The sequence below is a fragment of the Zea mays genome, chromosome 4 (genome assembly GCF_902167145.1).
Source record: "Zea mays cultivar B73 chromosome 4, Zm-B73-REFERENCE-NAM-5.0, whole genome shotgun sequence".
Taxonomy (NCBI): domain Eukaryota; kingdom Viridiplantae; phylum Streptophyta; class Magnoliopsida; order Poales; family Poaceae; genus Zea; species Zea mays.
The window spans coordinates 90,482,674-90,501,902 of NC_050099.1; the positions used below are offsets into that span (position 1 = coordinate 90,482,674).

Genomic DNA, 19,229 nt, shown 5'->3' on the forward strand with positions numbered 1-19,229 from the left:
GGGGGCCTCGGGCGAGACGGAAATCCTCCGGGGTCGGCTGCCCTTGTCCGAGGCTAGGCTCGGGTGAGGCTTGATCGAGTCGCTTGGATGGACTGATCCCTGACTTAATCGCACCCATCAGGCCTTTGCAGCTTCATGCTGATGGGGGTTACCAGCTGAGAATTAGGAGTCTTGGGGGTACCCCTAATTATGGTCCCCGACACTTTTCAAAAGTAAAACTTGCTTAGAAACCAAGTTGGATAGCTGTCAGGATGATAAGGATAGACCTAGGACGTGAAGCCTTAGGATACTAGATTGGTAGCTAGGTGGCTAATTGAGTATGCCATACAGGCTGCTACGATATAGATGGAGGGATTTCTATATCCCTATATACTTGATGTGAGGGCGCTTAGGACGAGCATGCATGCATTATTTTTCTATCCTCTTAGTAAAATGTCATTACTAATAAGAAACTACATAAACAAAGAGACACCCGTAATAAAATTTTAAATCTATATCAAAGATCTCAACTTAACCCTAGAAAAGCCAAGTCCTCAGAAATTTTTCTCTAGTCTTTTGCACTAGCTTCCTTTTATTTTTGGGATTCTTTTTCATTTTCGCTTACACTTGCCCTTGCACAGATGACTTCTCACGTACCCACGGACGGAGGAAACACACATTCCCACACAGACGGTCTTGCCCGAGAGGGCTTTCCCCGTATTTTCTGGGAGGCACTGCAGGGAGCAGGTTGCACTACGACTCCCCAGTATGCGGTGCAGCTGTTCGAGGAGCACCGAGTACCCCGCTGTAGGGTGAGGATGACCTTGGAACCCCACCCCTTGTAGCCCGGCTAGCGTTCCTTGGACTCAGAGTCTTTCGGTTTCAGGGCTGAGGATACTATTGAGTCCACGGCTCTGCATGTGCTGACCACCTTCTGCGGATTTCACCCCTTGGAGTTGTCAACCCACCCCATCGGTTTGTTCCCCGTTGAGAAGGAGGATGACCCGATGTGGAAGGATCGGGTTGAGCACGCCAAGGATGTGTGGGCTCTCTACCCTGGGCATACCGCTCACCTAACGATTCGGTGCATGAGTGCCCTATATCGTCTGCAGGCCTTGCGAGGTGAGGCGATGTCTTAGCTTATGGGCCTAGTGGAGTCTGCCAAGATCACCCTGGATAACCGGGAGGACCTTGTTGTCGACTTGTCCACTGAGCTGGTGGAAAAGGATCTTCAGGTGGAGCAGATGGCCAATCAAATCCAAGAGCTCGAAGATCAGGTGGAGGCCAGGAAGAACACTATCGAGGTTCTAGAAGATCAGCTCCAGACCACCCAGCAACAGCTTGAGGAAGCCAACCAACATTTGGATCCGCACCATCAAGAGATTGAGGACATGGAGGCAGAAGGGGCCGATGAGGACGTTGATATCAAGGGAGGAGAGGAGCCAGAGCCTGCATCTAGCTTAGACACTGCTGGCTCAGGAAGACCACCTTCACCCAAGTCTAGCGTTGCCTCGATTGCTCATTAGATTTCAGCGTTAGGGTAGAAGTGTGCAGCAGTAGAACTCCTCGAAACTAGCTTAGCTTTTGCACCTTAGAGGTACTAGGCTAGAGAGTTGAGTATTTTGGGCACTGCTGTAACTGTTGGAAAACTCTTTTGGCATGATGAATGATAGATGGTTCCTATTTTAAGGTAATGAATGACATTATATCCTGTTGGTACCGGTTGTGAAAAGGGAGACAATGTTTGGAATCATGCAAACTTCGTTGTTTAAGTTCTTTTATCATATGCAATCACAGATTGTAAGTATAACAAATTGTAATGCCCAAAATTTGTATAAGGGAAAAATAATAAAATAAATAAAAAAATGAAATAAAATAGTAAAGTGAAAAAAATCTTAAAATTATACTTGAGCTTTGAATTTTGAGGACTAAATTTTGAAACCAAGAATTAATTTGGAAAGGAAGTAATAGAAAGGTTTTCTATTCGACCAAATGGTTCTTTATTTCATTAAATGATACACTATAAGCATTTATCTAAATGTGCATTAAATTTGGATGACTCAAATCTAGACTAGATTTTCTTCTTAAATTTAACATATAAAATTGAAACTCGGGAAAATAAATAATAGAAGATACTCCATTGATTTGTTCTCCTCATAAATTACATACTTATAAAATAATCCAGAAAACCTTTAAATAAAAGTGTTTGCTAATAAAAGATACTTATATAAAATCACCCTTAGTTAACCTATCTTTTAAAAAATATATGTAATAAGAAGTATTTTCTTAAAACATATATTTTGGGTATATAAATTACATATCAGGAAGCAATTGTATAATGGACAAAATAAGATGATAATTAAGTAAACAAAGCAATAATTTTATTTTGCATCATATTGGGTCTTGCTTGGTTGTGCATTCTAAATGTATTGAAGTGCAAAATCTGATTTGAATGTGAAAGCTAAAGATAATACAAAGATAAAGGAAAACTGGAATAAAAAAAGGCCAAACCTGTACTAGGCGGCTTTACCATCCCGTGGCCCACTCCTTTTCTTTTTCGTGCACGTGTCTCGGCCCAGAATGCCGCACCACGCCAGCCCAACTTGGCCCCTCCCTTCTCTATTTCTCTAGGACAATGGCGTGTGGACCCGCGGGACTGCTCCGCATCACGTGCGCCCGCGGAAATGGCAGGCGCTCTTTAGAGACCGACGCGTGGGACCCCGGCTACTGTTCCTCTTCCTTGTTCCGAAGGCTTCGCGTGGACTGTTATGGTTGCCGCGGATCCGACTAGGGGTGTTTTTGCGTGCGCAGCTCCGCATTCATTCTCAGCCGATGGTGCCAGACGGCCAGGTCCACCCTCTCCAGAATTCGGCGCATACTCTGCGGCCGAATCGCTCGTACCACCAGAATTTGCCTAGGATTCTCGTGCCTAGATCTGCTTGACCTTGCGTGCTAGGCACCGTCGAACGGACTCCGCGCATGGCGCATCAACCCATGGCGCGATGTAGCCCTGGCCATATATATATCTAAAGCCGCCCTTCGCACCTCGCCTCATCTCGCCATGTTCACCATGCCACTGGATTGAGAGAAGCCATGGTCGTCGGGGAATAGTGCGAACCAGGATGAGGGATTGTGGTGTGTCCACATCTTCGGCGAGGCGTTAGAGAAAGTCTCGTGGCACACCAGAATGCATGGTTGGTGTCTTCATCCTCTACGGACGGGGGCAGTGGGTGATGTGGCGGGTGGCAGAAGTGAAGCTTGCCACCACAGACTCGTGCTGCGTTCGGTAGCCTGGGCGCTACGCAACTCGACTCTTGGTATGTGAGCCCTGCTAAGTTCGCCTTACCTTCCTCTGTGTGTTGCTCTGGTCGAAGCCGGGTTTCATTTGCGGGCGCGTTGGGTGGCGTTGCTCCAGCGGGTCACGACCGTGGCGGGTGTGGGCGCTGTCCGCCAAAGGTAGGAGATAGAGTTCGGATCGTTTAGGGCTAGTTTGGCAGCGAAGAGAAAAAATTCCCTTGGAAACCAACCCACGAGGGGATTTTTGATGACACCTTATTTTCCAGAGAGAATCTTTCCTCTCGGGTGTACTTTTTTGGCGTTGTTTGGGAAGTAAGGGGCTAAATACCCCTCTTAAGCAAAAATACATCAAAAATTCAGAAAAAAATCAAACAAAAATAAGGAATATTTAGAAAACTCATAAACAATAAAACATCACTAAAAATCCAGAAATATGAAGCATGTATCAACACTGCAATGTCCACTTAATATCACCATCACATAATATCATGTAATATTCAAAGAAGCTAATTCATCCATCATCACATCACATAATATCATTATCTCCATTCACACGTACAGATAGACATTATAATATAAAAATAGAGTATTAGGAAGTTTGGCAGTAGAATAAGACATCTAAAACATGCACGCCACGTGTCAACTTAATGTGTTTTAGTTTCATGCCAGCTTCCTTCTCCATATCCGCTTCATGTGTTGTTTCCACTTAACACACTGCAAGTAACACCAATTGACACACATTTTAGTTTATATGGTTACACAATTATATAGTTCAATGCTAGTAACATAGAAAAAACTATATGTGTTGCTTCCACTGAAAAAACTAGAATATCATATGTGTTGCTTCCACTGAATAAATTCATTGAATAAATTATGTAAAAAAACTTGTGTTAATGCACTAAAATCAGAAAAATAGCAAAGGCTCCTCCTTTTATTCTAGTTCCACTAATGAAAGTTGAAACAGAATTCAAGAAGAAGACTTCATTAATATATCATTAATCTGTCAGCACCAGGATAATCTGTCAGCACCAGGAACAAGTCTTTAGAAAAATAGCAAATACTTCATTAATTTGTCAGCACCAGGAACAAGACTTTAGAAACTTGTACCAGCCACACATTTCCTTTGTACCAGCCATACAGTTCTATGTTTCAATGTAACCTAGACAATCATTTCTTAAGCTCATACAGTTCCTTTTCAAAAACTTGAACAGCTCAATAATATCAAAACGACCTTTTCATTACAATAAGATAAGAAACATATTGGCATTCTTGTGCAAGAACAAGCGTATTGTTTTATTCAGTGAATACCTGTAAGCCTATCTCTTCATCGCCACATTCACCTCACATCACATGATAGTAGTGAGCGCTCTACAAGCACTGTGGAGAAAAATAATCAGCAATAATTATATAAACAAACTTCAATTGCATAGAAACTAAGAACTAGAACTTACCTAATTTTCCTCTTCAACCAAAGTAATCTAGCATTGTGGTTTTTTGACTTCATAAACACCTCTCGGTTTATCGCAGATTCAAAGACCTCCATTGCATATGATCTATCCTCATATGTGAACCCATCAATTCTATCCAACTTGTCTAGACACTTTTCCATAGACACTTCTTCAATACCTTCAAGCGTTTTGGATGTGGCGCTCTTCTTAAAATCCACAAAACTTTCAATGGCTGCTCCAATTTGGCTTTGCTTGCGCTTTCTCCCATTTCCACCTTCTACATGTCTTGATTGAGCTTCATTTGATATTTCTTGGAAATCCATGGAGAATGGGTTTCTGTTGGGGTGCAAGGGAGAGTGGCTTTGTTCAGAGGTACTCCTGTTCGAATGAGCAGTAGCAGAAGCGAAAGCTGTAGCAAGAGGGCCACTAGGAGGGGCAGCAAGAGGGCCACCAGGAGGGGCATTAAGAGGACGAACAGGAATGAAAGAAGGAGGTGGCATTTGCTGAGTGGATGTGAAATTCAAATCTCCTGTGGCCACACTACCTAAAAAGAGAGAAGATGAGTAAAAATACATTCTGATAAGTAGTAAAAAGATAGAAGTTATGAGTTAAAATACCTTCGTGGAGGGCTTCCAAAGAGTAGTACAATGGAAATGGCTTCTTTTGGTACTTCGCTACCTTTGGGTGAGCCTATATGTGCAAGATGAAATAAAAAATGAGCTTACATGTGCAATATTAAGAAAACATATTAAATATTGAGGAAATGACTTACAAGGATGAGCTTTTCCCAAAGTTCTGGCTCAGCCACTATCATACATAGGGAATCATTCCAACCCACCCCACTTTCTTTCCTTGAATCTCTTACTGCCTTGTAATGAGATTTAAGCTCCTTATCTTTGTCTTGCATTTGTTGTTTGGAGTAATGGGCAAGAGGATACCTCTCATTGAACTTGTTTGTGATATTGTTCCATCCCTCAACAGTCCAACCATTTTGACTTTTGAACTTTGGGTTGTCCTTATGTTCAAGGAGCACATCAACCAGACCTTTCTCATACACAGTGTTCCAAGATGCCCTAGAAACATTCTTTGCCATGGCTATATTTCCCAACAAAACATAGTAAATATAAGACTTTACTACTACATAATAAAACATAAGACTTTACTACTACATAATAAAACATAAGTCCTTATTACTATATAATAAATATAAGAGATCATAAACTAACTATTGTAGGCAGCCCACATTTGGAGAGCAATCTGATCTCTCAGGTTGCTTCCATCACTTGAGTCTATATCATTGGGGTAGTTGTTGTCTCCCTCTGGGACTTCAACATACTGGCTTGGAGATATATGATCTGGTTGGTGGTCAAGCCAACCTTCATCACCATTTTGCCCTCTAATTATGTTGTGAAAATCAACAGCTGCCGCTGCTATCTTGATTTGATTTTGGATAGGATGAAATGTGCCTACTTTGAGAATTGGAAACCTTTTCTTCAGAACACCAATGGCTCTTTCAATGTGGTTGCGAAGAATGGCATGACGATGGTTGAATAGCTCTTTGTAGTTCACATAACTAGCTTGTGATGAACGGCGCCTTCTAAACTCGCTGAGGTGATACCTAACTCCTCGGTATGGGGCAATAAAGGATGATGTATTTGCATACCCACCATCTACAAGATAAATTTTTCCTTCTGGCACACTGAACCCTTTAATAATAGTGGATCGAAGGACCCCTGCATCTGAGGCCGAGCCTTCCCACCCACATGAAATAAATATAAAATTCAGATCGAAGTCACATGCCAACATCACGTTTTGTGAAAGTGACCCTTTCCTATTTCGGTAAGGAGGAGCCTTATCTTCTGCAATGGTGATAGGTACACGGGTTCCGTCAATTGCTCCAATGCAATTCTGTATTGTCGGTGTTTCGAGACCGGGGGGTCCCTAAGCCGACGAGTGAGTGTGCCGCGTGCCCCAGCCCAGATGGGTCGAGCGTGTGGGCAAGCGCGAAGGGGGGAAAGGCGAGGTGGCCGGAGACGGGCGTGAGAGAGGTGGAGATCCCGCGGCCTTCGTGTTCGTCCCGCGCCCAGGTCGGGTGCGCTTGCAGTAGGGGGGTTACAAGCGTCCACGCGGGTGAGGGAAGCGAGCGGCCCCAAGAGAGCGCCTGTCCCGTCCTCGGTCCCGCGCGGCCAACCTTCTCTAAGAAGGCCCTGGTCCTCCCTTTTATAGGCGTAAGGAAAGGATCCAGGTGTACAATGGGGGTGTAGCAGAGTGCTACGTGTCTAGCGGAGGGAGAGCTAGTGCCCTAAGTACATGCCAATGTGGCAGCCGGAGAGATCTTGGCACCCTGCTGGTGTGATGTCGTGGCTGTCGGAGGAGCAACGGAGCTTGGCGGAGGGACAGCTGTCGGAGCGGTCGAGTCTTTGCTGACGTCCCCCTGCTTCCGTAAGGGAGCTGAGAGCCGCCGTCGTCACAGGGCACGCGGGGCGCCATCATTGCCTATCTGGCGGAGCTGGCCAGATGGGACACCGGTCTTGTTCTCTGCGGCCCGAGTCGGCTCGAGGTAGGGTGATGATGGCGCTCCGTGTTGACGTGGCGGGCCCACGCCCGAGGCCGGGCGACGTGGGGGCTCCTCCGAAGCTGGGGTCGAATCTGTCTTCCGTTGCCGAGGCCGAGCCCGAGCCCCTGGGTCGGGCGAGGCAGAGGTCGTTCGGCAGAGGCCAGGGCGGAGTCCGAGCCCTGGGGTCGGGCGAAGCGGAGTTCGTCGTCTTCCGGGTCTTAGCCCGAGTCCGAGCCCTGGGGTCGGGCGAAGCGGAGTTCGCCGTCTTCCGGGTCTTAGCCCGAGTCCGAGCCCTGGGGTCGGGCGGAGCGGAGTTCGCCGCCTTCCGGGTCTTTGCCCGAGTCCGAGCCCTGGGGTCAGGCGGAGCGGAGTTCGCCGTCTTCCGGGTCTTTGCCCGAGTCCGAGCCCTGGGGTCGGGCAGAGCGGAGTTCGCCGTCTTCCGGGTCTTTGCCCGAGTCCGAGCCCTAGGGTTGGGCGGAGCGGAGTTCGCCGTCTTCCGGGTCTTTGCCCGAGTCCGAGCCCTGGGGTCGGGCGGAGCGGAGCTTCCTATGGCGCCTTTGGCAAGGCCTGACTGCCTGTCAGACTCACTCTGTCGAGCGGCACTGTAGTCGGAGTGGCGCAGGCGGCGCTGTCCTTCTGTCAGACCGGTCAGTGGAGCGGCGGAGTGACGGCGGTCACTTCGGCTCTGCCGGGGGGCGCGCGTTAGGATAGAGGTGTCAGGCCACCTTTGCGTTAAATGCTCCTGCAACTCGGTCAGTCGGTGCGGCGATTTAGTCAGGGTTGCTTCTTAGCGAAGCCAAGGCCTCGGGCGAGCCGGAGATGTGTCCGCCGTTAAAAGGGGGGCCTCGGGCGAGACGGAAGTCCCCCGAGGTCGGCTGCCCTTGTCCGAGGCTAGGCTCGGGCGAAGCGTGATCGAGTCACTCGTATGGACTGATTCCTGACTTAATCGCACCCATTAGGCCTTTGCAGCTTTATGCTGATGGGGGTTACCAGCTGAGAATTAGGCGTCTTGAGGGTACCCCTAATTATGGTCCCCGACAGTAGCCCCCAAGCCTCGAAGGGAGTGTTAGCACTCGCTTGGAGGCTTTCGTCGCACTTTTTGCAAGGGGACCAGCCTTTCTCGGTTGCATTTTGTTCCGGTGGGTGCGCACGAGCGCACCCGCCGGGTGTAGCCCCCGAGGCCTCGGAGGAGTGGTTTCACTCCTTCGAGGTCTTAATGCCTTGCGTAATGCTTCGGCTGGTCTGGTTGTTCCCTCATGCGAACTGGCCGTAGCCCGGGTGCACGGTCGGGGCCCAAGCTCTCGGGCTGGTATGTTGACGCTGTCAACGGTCTGGCCGGAGCCGGGTTTGCGAGAGCAGCCCCCGAGCCTCCGCACAGGGCGAGAGGGCGATCGGGGACACACTCGGCTTTTTGCATACGCCCCTACGTCGCCTTTCCGCAAGGAGGAGGGGGGGAGTGTGCCATGTTACCCTCGATGGGCACCGAACATGGTGTCTCCGGTGAGCTGCAAGCGGGTAATCCGAGTGGACGTCCGTGCCCCGTTCGTTGGGGGTCGGCTAGGGGCCCAGAGGCACGCCCAAAAGTACCTGCGGGTGATCTGCCGGACCCGGTCCCCTGGCGACGGGGTCCGAGGGCTCGATGCCTCCCTCCGATGGGATTCCGTTACAAGATCGTTCCCGCTGGTCTCGGAAATGTCCTAGGGTACCTCGGGAGCGCAGCCCGAGCCTCGGTTATGTATCGAACGTACCCCTGGTCATCCCTCGCTCGGCGTCTGAGGCGACTGTGAACCCTTCGGGGGCCAGCCTTCGAACCCCTGATCAGTAATGGGCGCGGAGCCCGAGTAGCCTGAGGCGGCCATGGAGCCCTTCGGGGGGCTAGCCTTCGAACCCCTGACCAGTAGTGGGTGTCGGGCCCACGTGATCTGAGGCGACTGTTGAACCCTTCGGAGGGCCAGCCTTCGAACCTCTGATCAGTAGGGGGGGCTCGGAGCCCGGTTCCTTCACAGAGAAGGATCCTTTTCGGGGTATCCCCTTTCCCGGTTCGTGTTGCAAGAGATAGAGAAAGAGGAAAAAGGAAAAGGATACGAAATCGAACGACGTGGCGTACCTTTTTTGGCGCGGTTATCACGGCGAAGGCGAAGCGTCGCCCGCTTCTCCTGCCAGAAACGCCGCCTGTTCCGCCGCGGAGTTAATGCGACGGGGCGAGTGGTTGGCGGGGCGGCCGTTGCGCGTGCGCGAGCCGTTCGAGGGACAGATCACGGGTGCGCCGTCTTCATACCGTGAGAGGAGGCTCTCTTGCTGCCCCTTGATGGGACGTGAGCCTGGCTGACGACGCGACCGCTGCTCCCGCCCGCCTGCCACCGTCATTACTGCCGGCCCACTTTCGGCCGTATTGACCGTCACGCCAGGCTGGCGCCGCTGGGTCGCCTCGAGTCGCGACATCAGTTCCGCAACCGAAGAGGCGCGGCGGTGGCGCAAGTGGCGGTGCAGTTGCCTGTATGCAGCATCCGGCGCGCCGGTTGCGTGACGCATGGGCCTGGGCCTCCAAGCTGGCGTGTCAGAAGTCGGAGAAGCGCGTCCACCTGGCGCAGTTGCATGCCGCCTGCATGGCTGCCCGCCCCTTCCGCCCGTTGGTCTGGGCAAAAGTGGGGGGGTCGCTTGTAACCGCTGGGCGGTTGTGTGCACCACGCGCGGCGGTTTGGCTTCTTCTGCTCTGAGCCGGTTTGCATGACATGCGAGACCCAGCCCCCGAGCCACAGGGAAGGGCCTTGGAGCGTGTTGGAGAAGACTCAGCCCGTGGCGTTTGGGGGCGCACGTAGGGAGAGTTGCATTTAAAAGGAGGGCGACCCCTTTCGGAAGGCAACCATGTCTTCTTCCTCCCTTATGCGTCGTGTCTTTCCATCTTCCAAGCCCCCGGATGGGGGGTACCCGCCGTCTTTCCGCCTCCTCGTTGGAGGAACGCAACTCCGTGGGAGTTGGTACCTTTCAGCCATCGTTCGGCTTCAAGGATTTTCATCATGCAGCCCGGCTGCACCCCTCCACCGGCGGTCACCCAAGATGGTGACCTCCAGCTTGATGGTGGGGGAAACGAGCCGGGCTGCGGCCTCTGCCCCTCCCTCAGCCTCAAGGATTTTCATCACCAAGGCTGGGGAGGGGAGAGTGCCGAGTTGGGGTCGGCCCCTGCGCGGGCGGTGGCCCGCTCCTTCACTCAGTGATGGGGGGAGGAGCGGTTGTTGTCCGTGGCGCTGGCAGCTGCAGCGTGCCCGGTCTTCAGATGCGAGTGGCTTCAGAGCCGCTCGCGGCGCCGGCGTCTGCCACGGCAGCCGGAAGAGGTTCTTCCGCCGGCGCGATAGCCGGGGCCAACCACGGGCTGACCTCCAACTTCTCGGCCTTCTGCCCGCCCTTGCCTCACAAGTTTTGGCATGGGCGGGGGCTTCCTGGCAGCGACATCTGCCCTGAGGTCAGCGCTGCCGCTGTTCGACCCCCCGGAGCAGAAGTCGTCGTCGTCGCCGCTGCTGGAGCAGGTGACGGCGCGCCGTTCGTCGGCCTTCCGTTGGTCCGCAGGCCTTCCCCCTCGGAGTGGGGTTGTTCGTACCTGCGGAGGGGGAACCGGAGTTCCGTTTGTAATGGCACTTCGAATGCCAGTGTTTTTGTTCATTGTGGCTGTCGAGGCCTGAACATGTATGTAATTTCGGCACGGAGCCGTGTTTTTTCCTCATTTTCGAGCGCTAAGTCTCGCCTGTTGATTATCTGAACCGCTTCACCGAGCATGAGTCGCCCCGTGTCAAGGTGACGAGTGAGGTATCCGTATCCCGGAGGCGTAGGAGTCCCTCGGCTCGATCGGCCTTGTTGTCTGAGGCTCCTCTAGCTTAGTTAAAGAGACCCCTCGGCCGCTCTTCGATGAGCCGAGGCCAGGGGTAGCGATATCAGCTCGAACAAAGGCGGAGTTGGCTCGAAAATGGGAACCTGGTTGGCCGGAGCCTAGCCGGGTTGTCCGTCAGCGGGGCCGACGCCGGAGTCGATCAGCCGAGGCCTCGGGTCGGGCTGGCGCCCTTGGAAGATGGTCGGCCGAGGTCCCAGGGGTAACCGGCCGAGCCGCCTGCTCGGGCCGGATTCCCGGAGAAGTCCCTGGACCATGTCGCCATCCGAGGCCTGGTCGGATCTTCGCTGAAGGTGTCGTCGATGCCGAGGGTGCTAGCCCCCTTCCAGCGTGAAGACCCGAGCCTGCAGGATCAGATCGCCTTGTAGCATGTGCCTTCTGCGGCCGCTGAGGCCAGAAAACACACCCTCGCTGCGCTGTAAAGCTGCGCCTTTTTTCCTCTTATTCCGAGCATCTGGACTTTTTCGTCGGTAACAGGGATGTTTGTGCGGGCGAGAGTTGCTTTTCGCGGAACGTGATGAGTGAGGTATCCGTATCCCGGAGGCGTAGGAGTCCCTCGGCTCGGTCGGCCTTGCCGCTTACGCGTATTTTCACCCGTCCATGAGGCCCTGTCTCCGACTCAGTCGAGAAAGCTTGAAGGACCGCTTCGGCAGAAGAGCTTCCGAAAGTAAAGACTTGTCCGGTCCACGGATTCACTTTATCCGAACGCGAGTTACTTATCGCAGAAGGTGATGAGTGAGGTATCCGTATCCCGGAGGCGTAGGAGTCCCTCGGCTCGGTCAGCCTTGGCTGCTTACGTGTACTCCGTCGTTTCCAGGATCCGCTTTTCGAAGTAGTCAAAAAGCACGAAAGAAATTCTGCTAAAAAGAGATCTTTTTTCGAGGAAAAAATTCGACGCAGAGGGGGTCTCCCCCCTTTTAGCCCCCGAGGGAGGGTCGGGCTTTGCCGAGGCGAGGCCGACCCTTCCTTGATGACTAAACTTTGCGTGGGTGCGAGGTATATGAACAACTTGAAAACATCTTAAGGGTAGAAGCGACGTAGCTGTTTGATGTTCCAAGCGTTGCCGTAGACCTCGCCTTGATTGTTGGCCAGCTTGTATGTTCCGGGCTTCAGAACTTTGGCAATGACGAATGGCCCCTCCCAGGGGGGCGTGAGCTTGTGCCTCCCTCGGGCGTCTTGCCGCAGCCGAAGCACCAGGTCGCCCACCTGGAGGTCTCGGGACCGGACCCCTCGGGCGTGGTAGCGTCGCAGGGACTGCTGGTACCGCGCCGAGTGTAGTAAGGCCTTGTCCCGAGCCTCTTCCAGCTGGTCCAGTGAGTCTTCTCGGCTAGCTTGGTTGCTTTGATCGTTGTAGGCCCTCGTCCTCGGGGAGCCGTATTCCAGGTCAGTGGGCAAGATGGCCTCGGCCCCGTAGACCAGGAAGAACGGCGTGAAACCCGTGGCTCGGCTTGGCGTTGTCCTCAGGCTCCAGATCACCGAGGGGAGTTCCTTCATCCATCGCTTGCCGAACTTGTTGAGGCCGTTGTAGATCCGGGGCTTGAGCCCTTGCAGAATCATGCCGTTGGCACGCTCCACTTGCCCATTCGACATGGGATGGGCCACGGCGGCCCAGTCCACCCGGATGTGGTGATCCTCGCAAAAATCCAAGAATTTTTTGCCGGTGAACTGGGTACCGTTGTCGGTGATGATGGAGTTTGGGACCCCGAAGCGATGGATGATGTTGGTGAAGAACGCCACCGCCTGCTCGGACCTGATGCTGTTCAGGGGTCGGACCTCGATCCACTTGGAGAATTTGTCGATGGCGACCAGCAGGTTCGTGTAGCCCCCGGGCGCCTTCTGCAAGGGACCGACGAGGTCCAGACCCCATATAGCAAAGGGCCAGGTGATGGGTATCGTCTGCAGAGCCTGAGCGGGCAGGTGGGTCTGCTTCGCATAGAATTGGCACCCCTCGCAGGTGCGGACAATTCTAGTGGCGTCAGCCACCGCCTTTGGCCAGTAGAAGCCTTGCCGGAAGGCATTCCCGACAAGGGCTCGAGGCGCTGCGTGATGGCCGCAAGCCCCCGAGTGTATTTCTTGCAGGAGTTCCTGACCTTCGGCGATGGAGATGCATCGCTGTAGGATGCCCGAGGGGCTCCGGTGGTAGAGCTCCTCCTCATCGCCCAGCTAGACGAACGATTTGGCGCGTCGTGCTACCCGCCGAGCCTCGGCTTGGTCGAGGGGTAGCTCTCCCTGGCGGAGATATCGCAGGTACGGGGCCTGCCAGTTTCGATCAGGCGTGGCCCCGCTCTGCTCCTCCTCGACGTCCAGTGCCTCGCCCTCGGGGGCCGAGGGTACCTCGGGCTGGACCGCGGACGCCTCGGGCTGTGCCGAGGGCGGCTCGGGCTGTGCCGAGGGTGCCTCGGGCTGTGCCGAGGGTGCCTTGGGCTGTACCGAGGGTGCCTCGGGCTCGGGAGCGTCGTCGATCTTGACGAAGGGTTGATGCAGATCCCGGGAGAAGACGTCCGGGGGAACCGTTGTTCGCCCCGAGGCTATTTTAGCCAGCTCGTCCGCAGTCTCGTTGTAGCGCCGAGCGATGTGGTTGAGCTCGAGCCCGTAGAACTTGTCTTCCAGGCGTCGAACCTTATCGCAGTAGGCCTCCATCTTCGGGTCGCGGCAGTGGGAGTTCTTCATGACTTGGTCGATAACGAGCTGCGAGTCACCGCGGGCGTCGAGGCGTCTGACCCCTAGCTCGATGGCGATCCGCAACCCGTTGACCAGAGCCTCGTACTCAGCCACATTGTTGGACGCCGGGAAATGGAGGCGTAGCACGTAGCGTAGGTGCTTCCCGAGGGGCGAGATGAAGAGCAGGCCCGCGCCGGCTCCCGTCTTCATCAGCGACCCGTCGAAAAACATGGTCCAGAGCTCCGGTTAGATCGGAGCCGTCGGCAGCTGGGTGTCGACCCATTCGGCTACGAAGTCCGCCAACACCTGGGACTTGATGGCCTTCCGAGGGGCGAACGAGATTGTTTCGCCCATGATTTCCACCGCCCACTTTGTGATCCTGCCCGAGGCCTCTCGGCACTGGATGATCTCCCCCAGGGGGAAGGATGACACCACAGTTACCGGATGAGACTCGAAGTAATGTCGTAACTTCTGCCTCGTCAGGATCACAGCATACAGCAGCTTCTGAACTTGTGGGCAGCGGATCTTGGTCTCGGACAGTACCTCGCTGACGAAGTAGACTGGCCTCTGAACGGGCAATGCATGCCCTTCTTCTTGCCTCTCGACCACAATCGCGGCGCTAACCACCTGAGTGGTCGCGGCGACGTAGACCAAGAGGGCTTCTCCATCAGCTGGGGGCACCAAGATAGGCGCCTTTGTAAGGAGCGCCTTCAGGTTCCCGAGAGCTTCCTCGGCCTCGGGGGTCCAAGCGAAACTCTCGGCCTTCCTTAAGAGGCGGTACAAAGGTAGACCTCTTTCGCCGAGGCGTGAGATGAAGCGGCTCAGGGCCGCGAGGCATCCCATGACCCTCTGTACGCCTTTTAAGTCCTTGATGGGTCCCATGCTGGTGATGGCTGCGATCTTCTCCGGGTTGGCTTCGATGCCTCGCTCGGAGACGATGAACCCCAGGAGCATGCCTCGGGGCACCCCGAAGACACACTTCTCGGGATTGAGCTTGACTCCTTTCGCCTTGAGACATCGGAATGTCACTTCAAGGTCGGAGAGGAGGTCGGAAGCCTTCCTTGTCTTGACTACGATGTCATCGACGTAGGCCTCGACTGTGCGACCGACGTGTTCGCCGAACACATGGTTCATGCACCGCTGGTACGTCGCGCCCGCATTCCTCAAACCGAACGGCATGGTGACATAGCAGTACATGCCGAAGGGCGTGATGAAAGAAGTCGCGAGCTGGTCGGACTCTTTCATCCGGATCTGGTGATACCCTGAGTAGGCATCGAGGAAGGATAGGGTTTCGCACCCAGCAGTGGAATCCACGATTTGATCGATGCGAGGCAGAGGGTAGGGAACCTTCGGACATGCTTTGTTGAGACCAGTGTAGTCTACACACATCCGCCATTTCCCCCCTTTCTTCCTCACAAGCACAGGGTTGGCAAGCCATTCGGGATGGAATACCTCTTTGATGAACCCTGCTGCCATTAGCTTGTGGATCTCCTCGCCTATCACTCTGCGCTTCTCCTCGTCGAATCGGCGCAGAGGCTGTCTGACGGGTCGGGCTCCGGCCCGAATATCCAGCGAGTGCTCGGCGACATCCCTCGGTATGCCGGGCATGTCTGAGGGACTCCACGCAAAGACGTCGGTGTTTGCGCGGAGAAAGTCGACGAGCACTGCTTCCTATTTGGGGTCGAGCCCGGAACCGATCCGGATCTGCTTGGAGGTGTCGCCACTGGGGTCGAGAGGGACGGCCTTAACCGTCTCCGCTGGCTCGAAGTTGCCGGCATGACGCTTCACATCTGGCACCTCTTTGGAGAGGTTCTCCAGGTCGACGATGAGGGCCTCGGACTCGGTGAGGGCCTCGACGTACTCCACGCACTCCACGTCGCATTCGAACGCGTGTTTGTACGTGGGGCCGACGGTGATGACCCCGTTGGGGTCCGGCATCTTGAGCTTCAGGTAGGTGTAGTTGGGGACGGCCATGAACTTTGCGTAGCATGGCCTCCCCAGTACCGCGTGGTAGGTTCCTCGGAACCCGACCACCTCGAACGTCAAGGTCTCCCTTCAGAAGTTGGAGGGCGTTCCGAAGCAGACGGGGAGGTCGAGTCATCCGAGGGGCTGGACGCGCTTCCCAGGGATGATCCCGTGGAAGGGCGCAGCGCCTGCTCGGACGGAGGACAGATCGACGCGCAGGAGTCGGAGGGTCTCGGCGTAGATGATGTTGAGGCAGCTGCCCCCATCCATCAGGACCTTGGTGAGCCTGACGTCGCCGATGATGGGGTCGACGACGAGCGGGTATTTCCCCGGCCTCGGCACGTGGTCGGGGTGGTCGGCCTGGTCGAAGGTGATGGGCTTGTCGGACCAGTCTAGGTAGACTGGTGCCGCCACCTTCACCGAGCAGACCCTCCGGCGCTCTTGCTTGCGATGCCGAGCCAAGGCATTCGCCGTATGCCCACCGTAGATCATGAAGCAGTCGCGGACCTCGGGGAACTCTCTTGCTTGGTGATCTTCGTTCTTGTCGTCGTCGCGGGCCCTGCCACCCTCTGCGGGTGGCCCGGCCCTGTGGAAGTGGCGCCGAAGCATGACGCACTCCTCGAGGGTGTGCTTGACGGGCCCCTGATGATAGGGGCACGAGTCCTTGAGCATCTTGTCGAAGAGGTTAGCACCTCCGAGGGGCTTCCGAGGGTTCTTGTACTCGGCGGCGGCGACAAGGTCCGTGTCGGCGGCGTCGCGTTTCGATTGCGACTTCTTCTTGCCTTTCTTCTTGGCGCCGCGCGGAGTAGACGCCTCGGGAGCCTCTTCCGATGGGCGGCCCTGGGGCTGCTTGTCCTTTCGGAAGATAGCCTCGACCGCCTCCTGGCCAGAGGCGAACTTGGTGGTGATGTCCATCAGCTCGCTCGCCCTGGTGGGGGTCTTGCGACCCAACTTGCTCACCAGGTCGCGGCAGGTGGTGCCGGCAAGGAACGCGCCGATGACATCCGAGTCGGTGATGTTGGGCAGCTCGGTGCGCTGCTTCGAGAATCGCCGGATGTAGTCCCGGAGAGACTCTCCCGGCTGTTGCCGGCAGCTCCGAAGGTCCCAGGAATTCCCGGGGCGCACGTACGTGCCCTGGAAATTGCCGGCGAAGGCTTGGACCAAGTCGTCCCAGTTGGAGATCTGCCCCGGAGGCAGGTGCTCCAACCAGGCGCGAGCGGTGTCGGAGAGGAACAGGGGGAGGTTACGGATGATGAGGATGTCGTCGTCCGTTCCACCCAGTTGGCAGGCCAGGCGGTAGTCCGCGAGCCACAGTTCCGGTCTCGTTTCCCCCGAGTACTTCGTGATAGTAGTCGGGGGTCGGAACCGGGTCGGGAATGGCGCCCGTCGGATGGCCCGACTGAAGGCCTGCGGACCGGGCGGTTCGGGCAAGGGACTCCGATCCTCCCCGCTGTCGTAGCGCCCCCCACGCCTAGGTTGGTAGCCTCGGCGCACCCTATCGTCGAGGTGAGCCCGACGGTCGCGACGATGGTGCTCGTTGCCGAGGTGGCCCGGGGCCGCAGGCGCGGTGTTGCGCGTGCACCCGGTGTAGACCGAGGCTTCCCGCATGAATCGGGAAGTCGCGGCATGAGGTTCTGAGGGGTATCCCTGCCTTCGGGAGGCAGTGCTCTCTGCCCGTCGGGCCGCAGCGCCTTCCAGGAGATTCTTGAGCTCTCCCTGGATTCGCCGACCCTCGGTGGTTGACGGCTCCGGCATCGCGCGGAGGAGCATCGCCGCGGCTGCTAGGTTCTGACCGACCCCGCTGGATGTGGGCGGCGGCCTGGCCCTGACGTCGTTGGCGACGCGGTGCTGGAGACCTTGGGGCAGGTGACGTATTTCTCTGGCCGGGGGTTGGCCCGCCCATACCTGCCCGACGTCCCGACGGATCGGCTCAAGCGCTCCTGCTCCCTCGTCGAGCCTGGCCTGAGCCCCGCGGACTTGCTCGAGCTGTGGGTCGTGACCCCCCGCCGGAACGGTGACCACAGCTAGCTCCCGCGGGATGTCGGCACGAGGCACCGGCCTAGGAAGATCACCGTCCTCCGGCATGCCAAGATGGTTGCCTTCGGAGGGATCCCCTAGCTCGACGTGGAAACATTCGCGGCTTGGGCCGCAGTCCTCGTCGTCAAGGCTGCGGCTACCGTCGGAACAGTCGGAGAGGCAGTAGTCACATGCGGTCATGAAGTCCCGCATGGCACTGGGGTTGCCAAATCCAGAGAAATCCCAACAGATGCTGGGATCGTCATCTTCCTCGGACCCAGAGGGCCCGTAGGTCGAGACGTTCGTCAATCGGTCCCAAGGCGACCGCATACGAAACCCCAGTGGGTTTGCACTCGCCTCAATGAGAGCGCCCGCCAAAGCAAGGTTGCTAGGCGGGTTGAGGCCGAGTCGAAATGACGTAAGATGGGAGTTAGTCAGTACCTTTTGGTCGACGAGGGGCGACGTAGTCACATCGGGGACTGGTTGCACCGTCGTCTCAGGTACGAGGGAGACGTCCTGCAAGCTCTCCGCGAGAGCGCTGGCGTCGTCTTCTTGCTCGGGATCAGCGTGTCGCGGGGGGACGGCGCTTGCCTTCGTCTCGAGCGCGAGGTCGACGCTCGGCGTGCCTTCCGTTGGGGCGTCGGGGGCGTCGATTCGCTCGACGGCCGACGAAGCGCGGCCTCCCGCTTGGCCTTGGTTGCCCCGCCTCCTTCTCCGTTGGCGGGGGAGAGGACGGAGCGAGCTCGAATGTTATTCTTCCACCGCGCGGGGAAGATGTCGTCGGTTCCTCCGCCGGCGGTCGGGATGTCAGCCGCCATTGTCGTTGTCGCGCGGCGGTGGAAGGAGTATCATGTCGTAGCTGCCGTCGAAAGACATGAACTCAAGACTCCCGAAACGGAGCACCGTCCCGGGCCGGAGAGGTTGCTGGAGACTGCCCATCTGGAGCTTGACGGGAAGCTGTTCGTCAGCACGCAGCAGGCCCCTACCTGGCGCGCCAACTGTCGGCGTTTCGAGACCGGGGGGTCCCTGAGCCGACAAGTGAGTGTGCCGCGTGCCCCAGCCCAGATGGGTCGAGCGCGTGGGCGAGCGCGAAGGGGGGAAAGGCGAGGTGGCCGGAGACGGGCGTGAGAGAGGTGGAGATCCCACGGCCTTCGTGTTCGTCCCGCGCCCAGGTCGGGTGCGCTTGCAGTAGGGGGGTTACAAGCGTCCACGCGGGTGAGGGAAGCGAGCGGCCCCAAGAGAGCGCATGTCCCGTCCTCGGTCCCGCGCGGCCAACCTTCTCTAAGAAGGCCCTGGTCCTCCCTTTTATAGGCGTAAGGAGAGGATCCAGGTGTACAATGGGGGTGTAGCAGAGTGCTACGTGTCTAGCGGAGGGAGAGCTAGCGCCCTAAGTACATGCCAATGTGGCAGCCGGAGAGATCTTGGC

The 19,229-nt window shown here is 55.8% G+C and overlaps 1 protein-coding gene across 2 annotated transcripts; it reads right to left on the reverse strand.

The window, feature by feature from the left end:
- Nucleotides 1-3,783: 3,783 nt before the first annotated feature.
- Nucleotides 3,784-6,627, reverse strand: LOC103655397 (uncharacterized). 2 transcript variants are annotated; one of them, XM_020551858.3, is made up of 4 exons: nt 5,497-6,627; nt 5,342-5,414; nt 4,728-5,268; nt 3,784-3,990 (listed from the first exon to the last, which is right to left on the reverse strand). In XM_020551858.3, the coding sequence occupies exons 1-4, from the start codon at nt 5,875-5,877 to the stop codon at nt 3,966-3,968; spliced, it is 1,020 nt and encodes a 339-aa protein (XP_020407447.1). In that variant the 5' UTR covers nt 5,878-6,627; the 3' UTR covers nt 3,784-3,965. The 2 variants fall into 2 exon arrangements, with proteins under 2 accessions (XP_020407447.1, XP_020407446.1); XM_020551857.3 differs by lacking the exon at nt 3,784-3,990 and adding an exon at nt 4,424-4,653.
- Nucleotides 6,628-19,229: the final 12,602 nt, after the last annotated feature.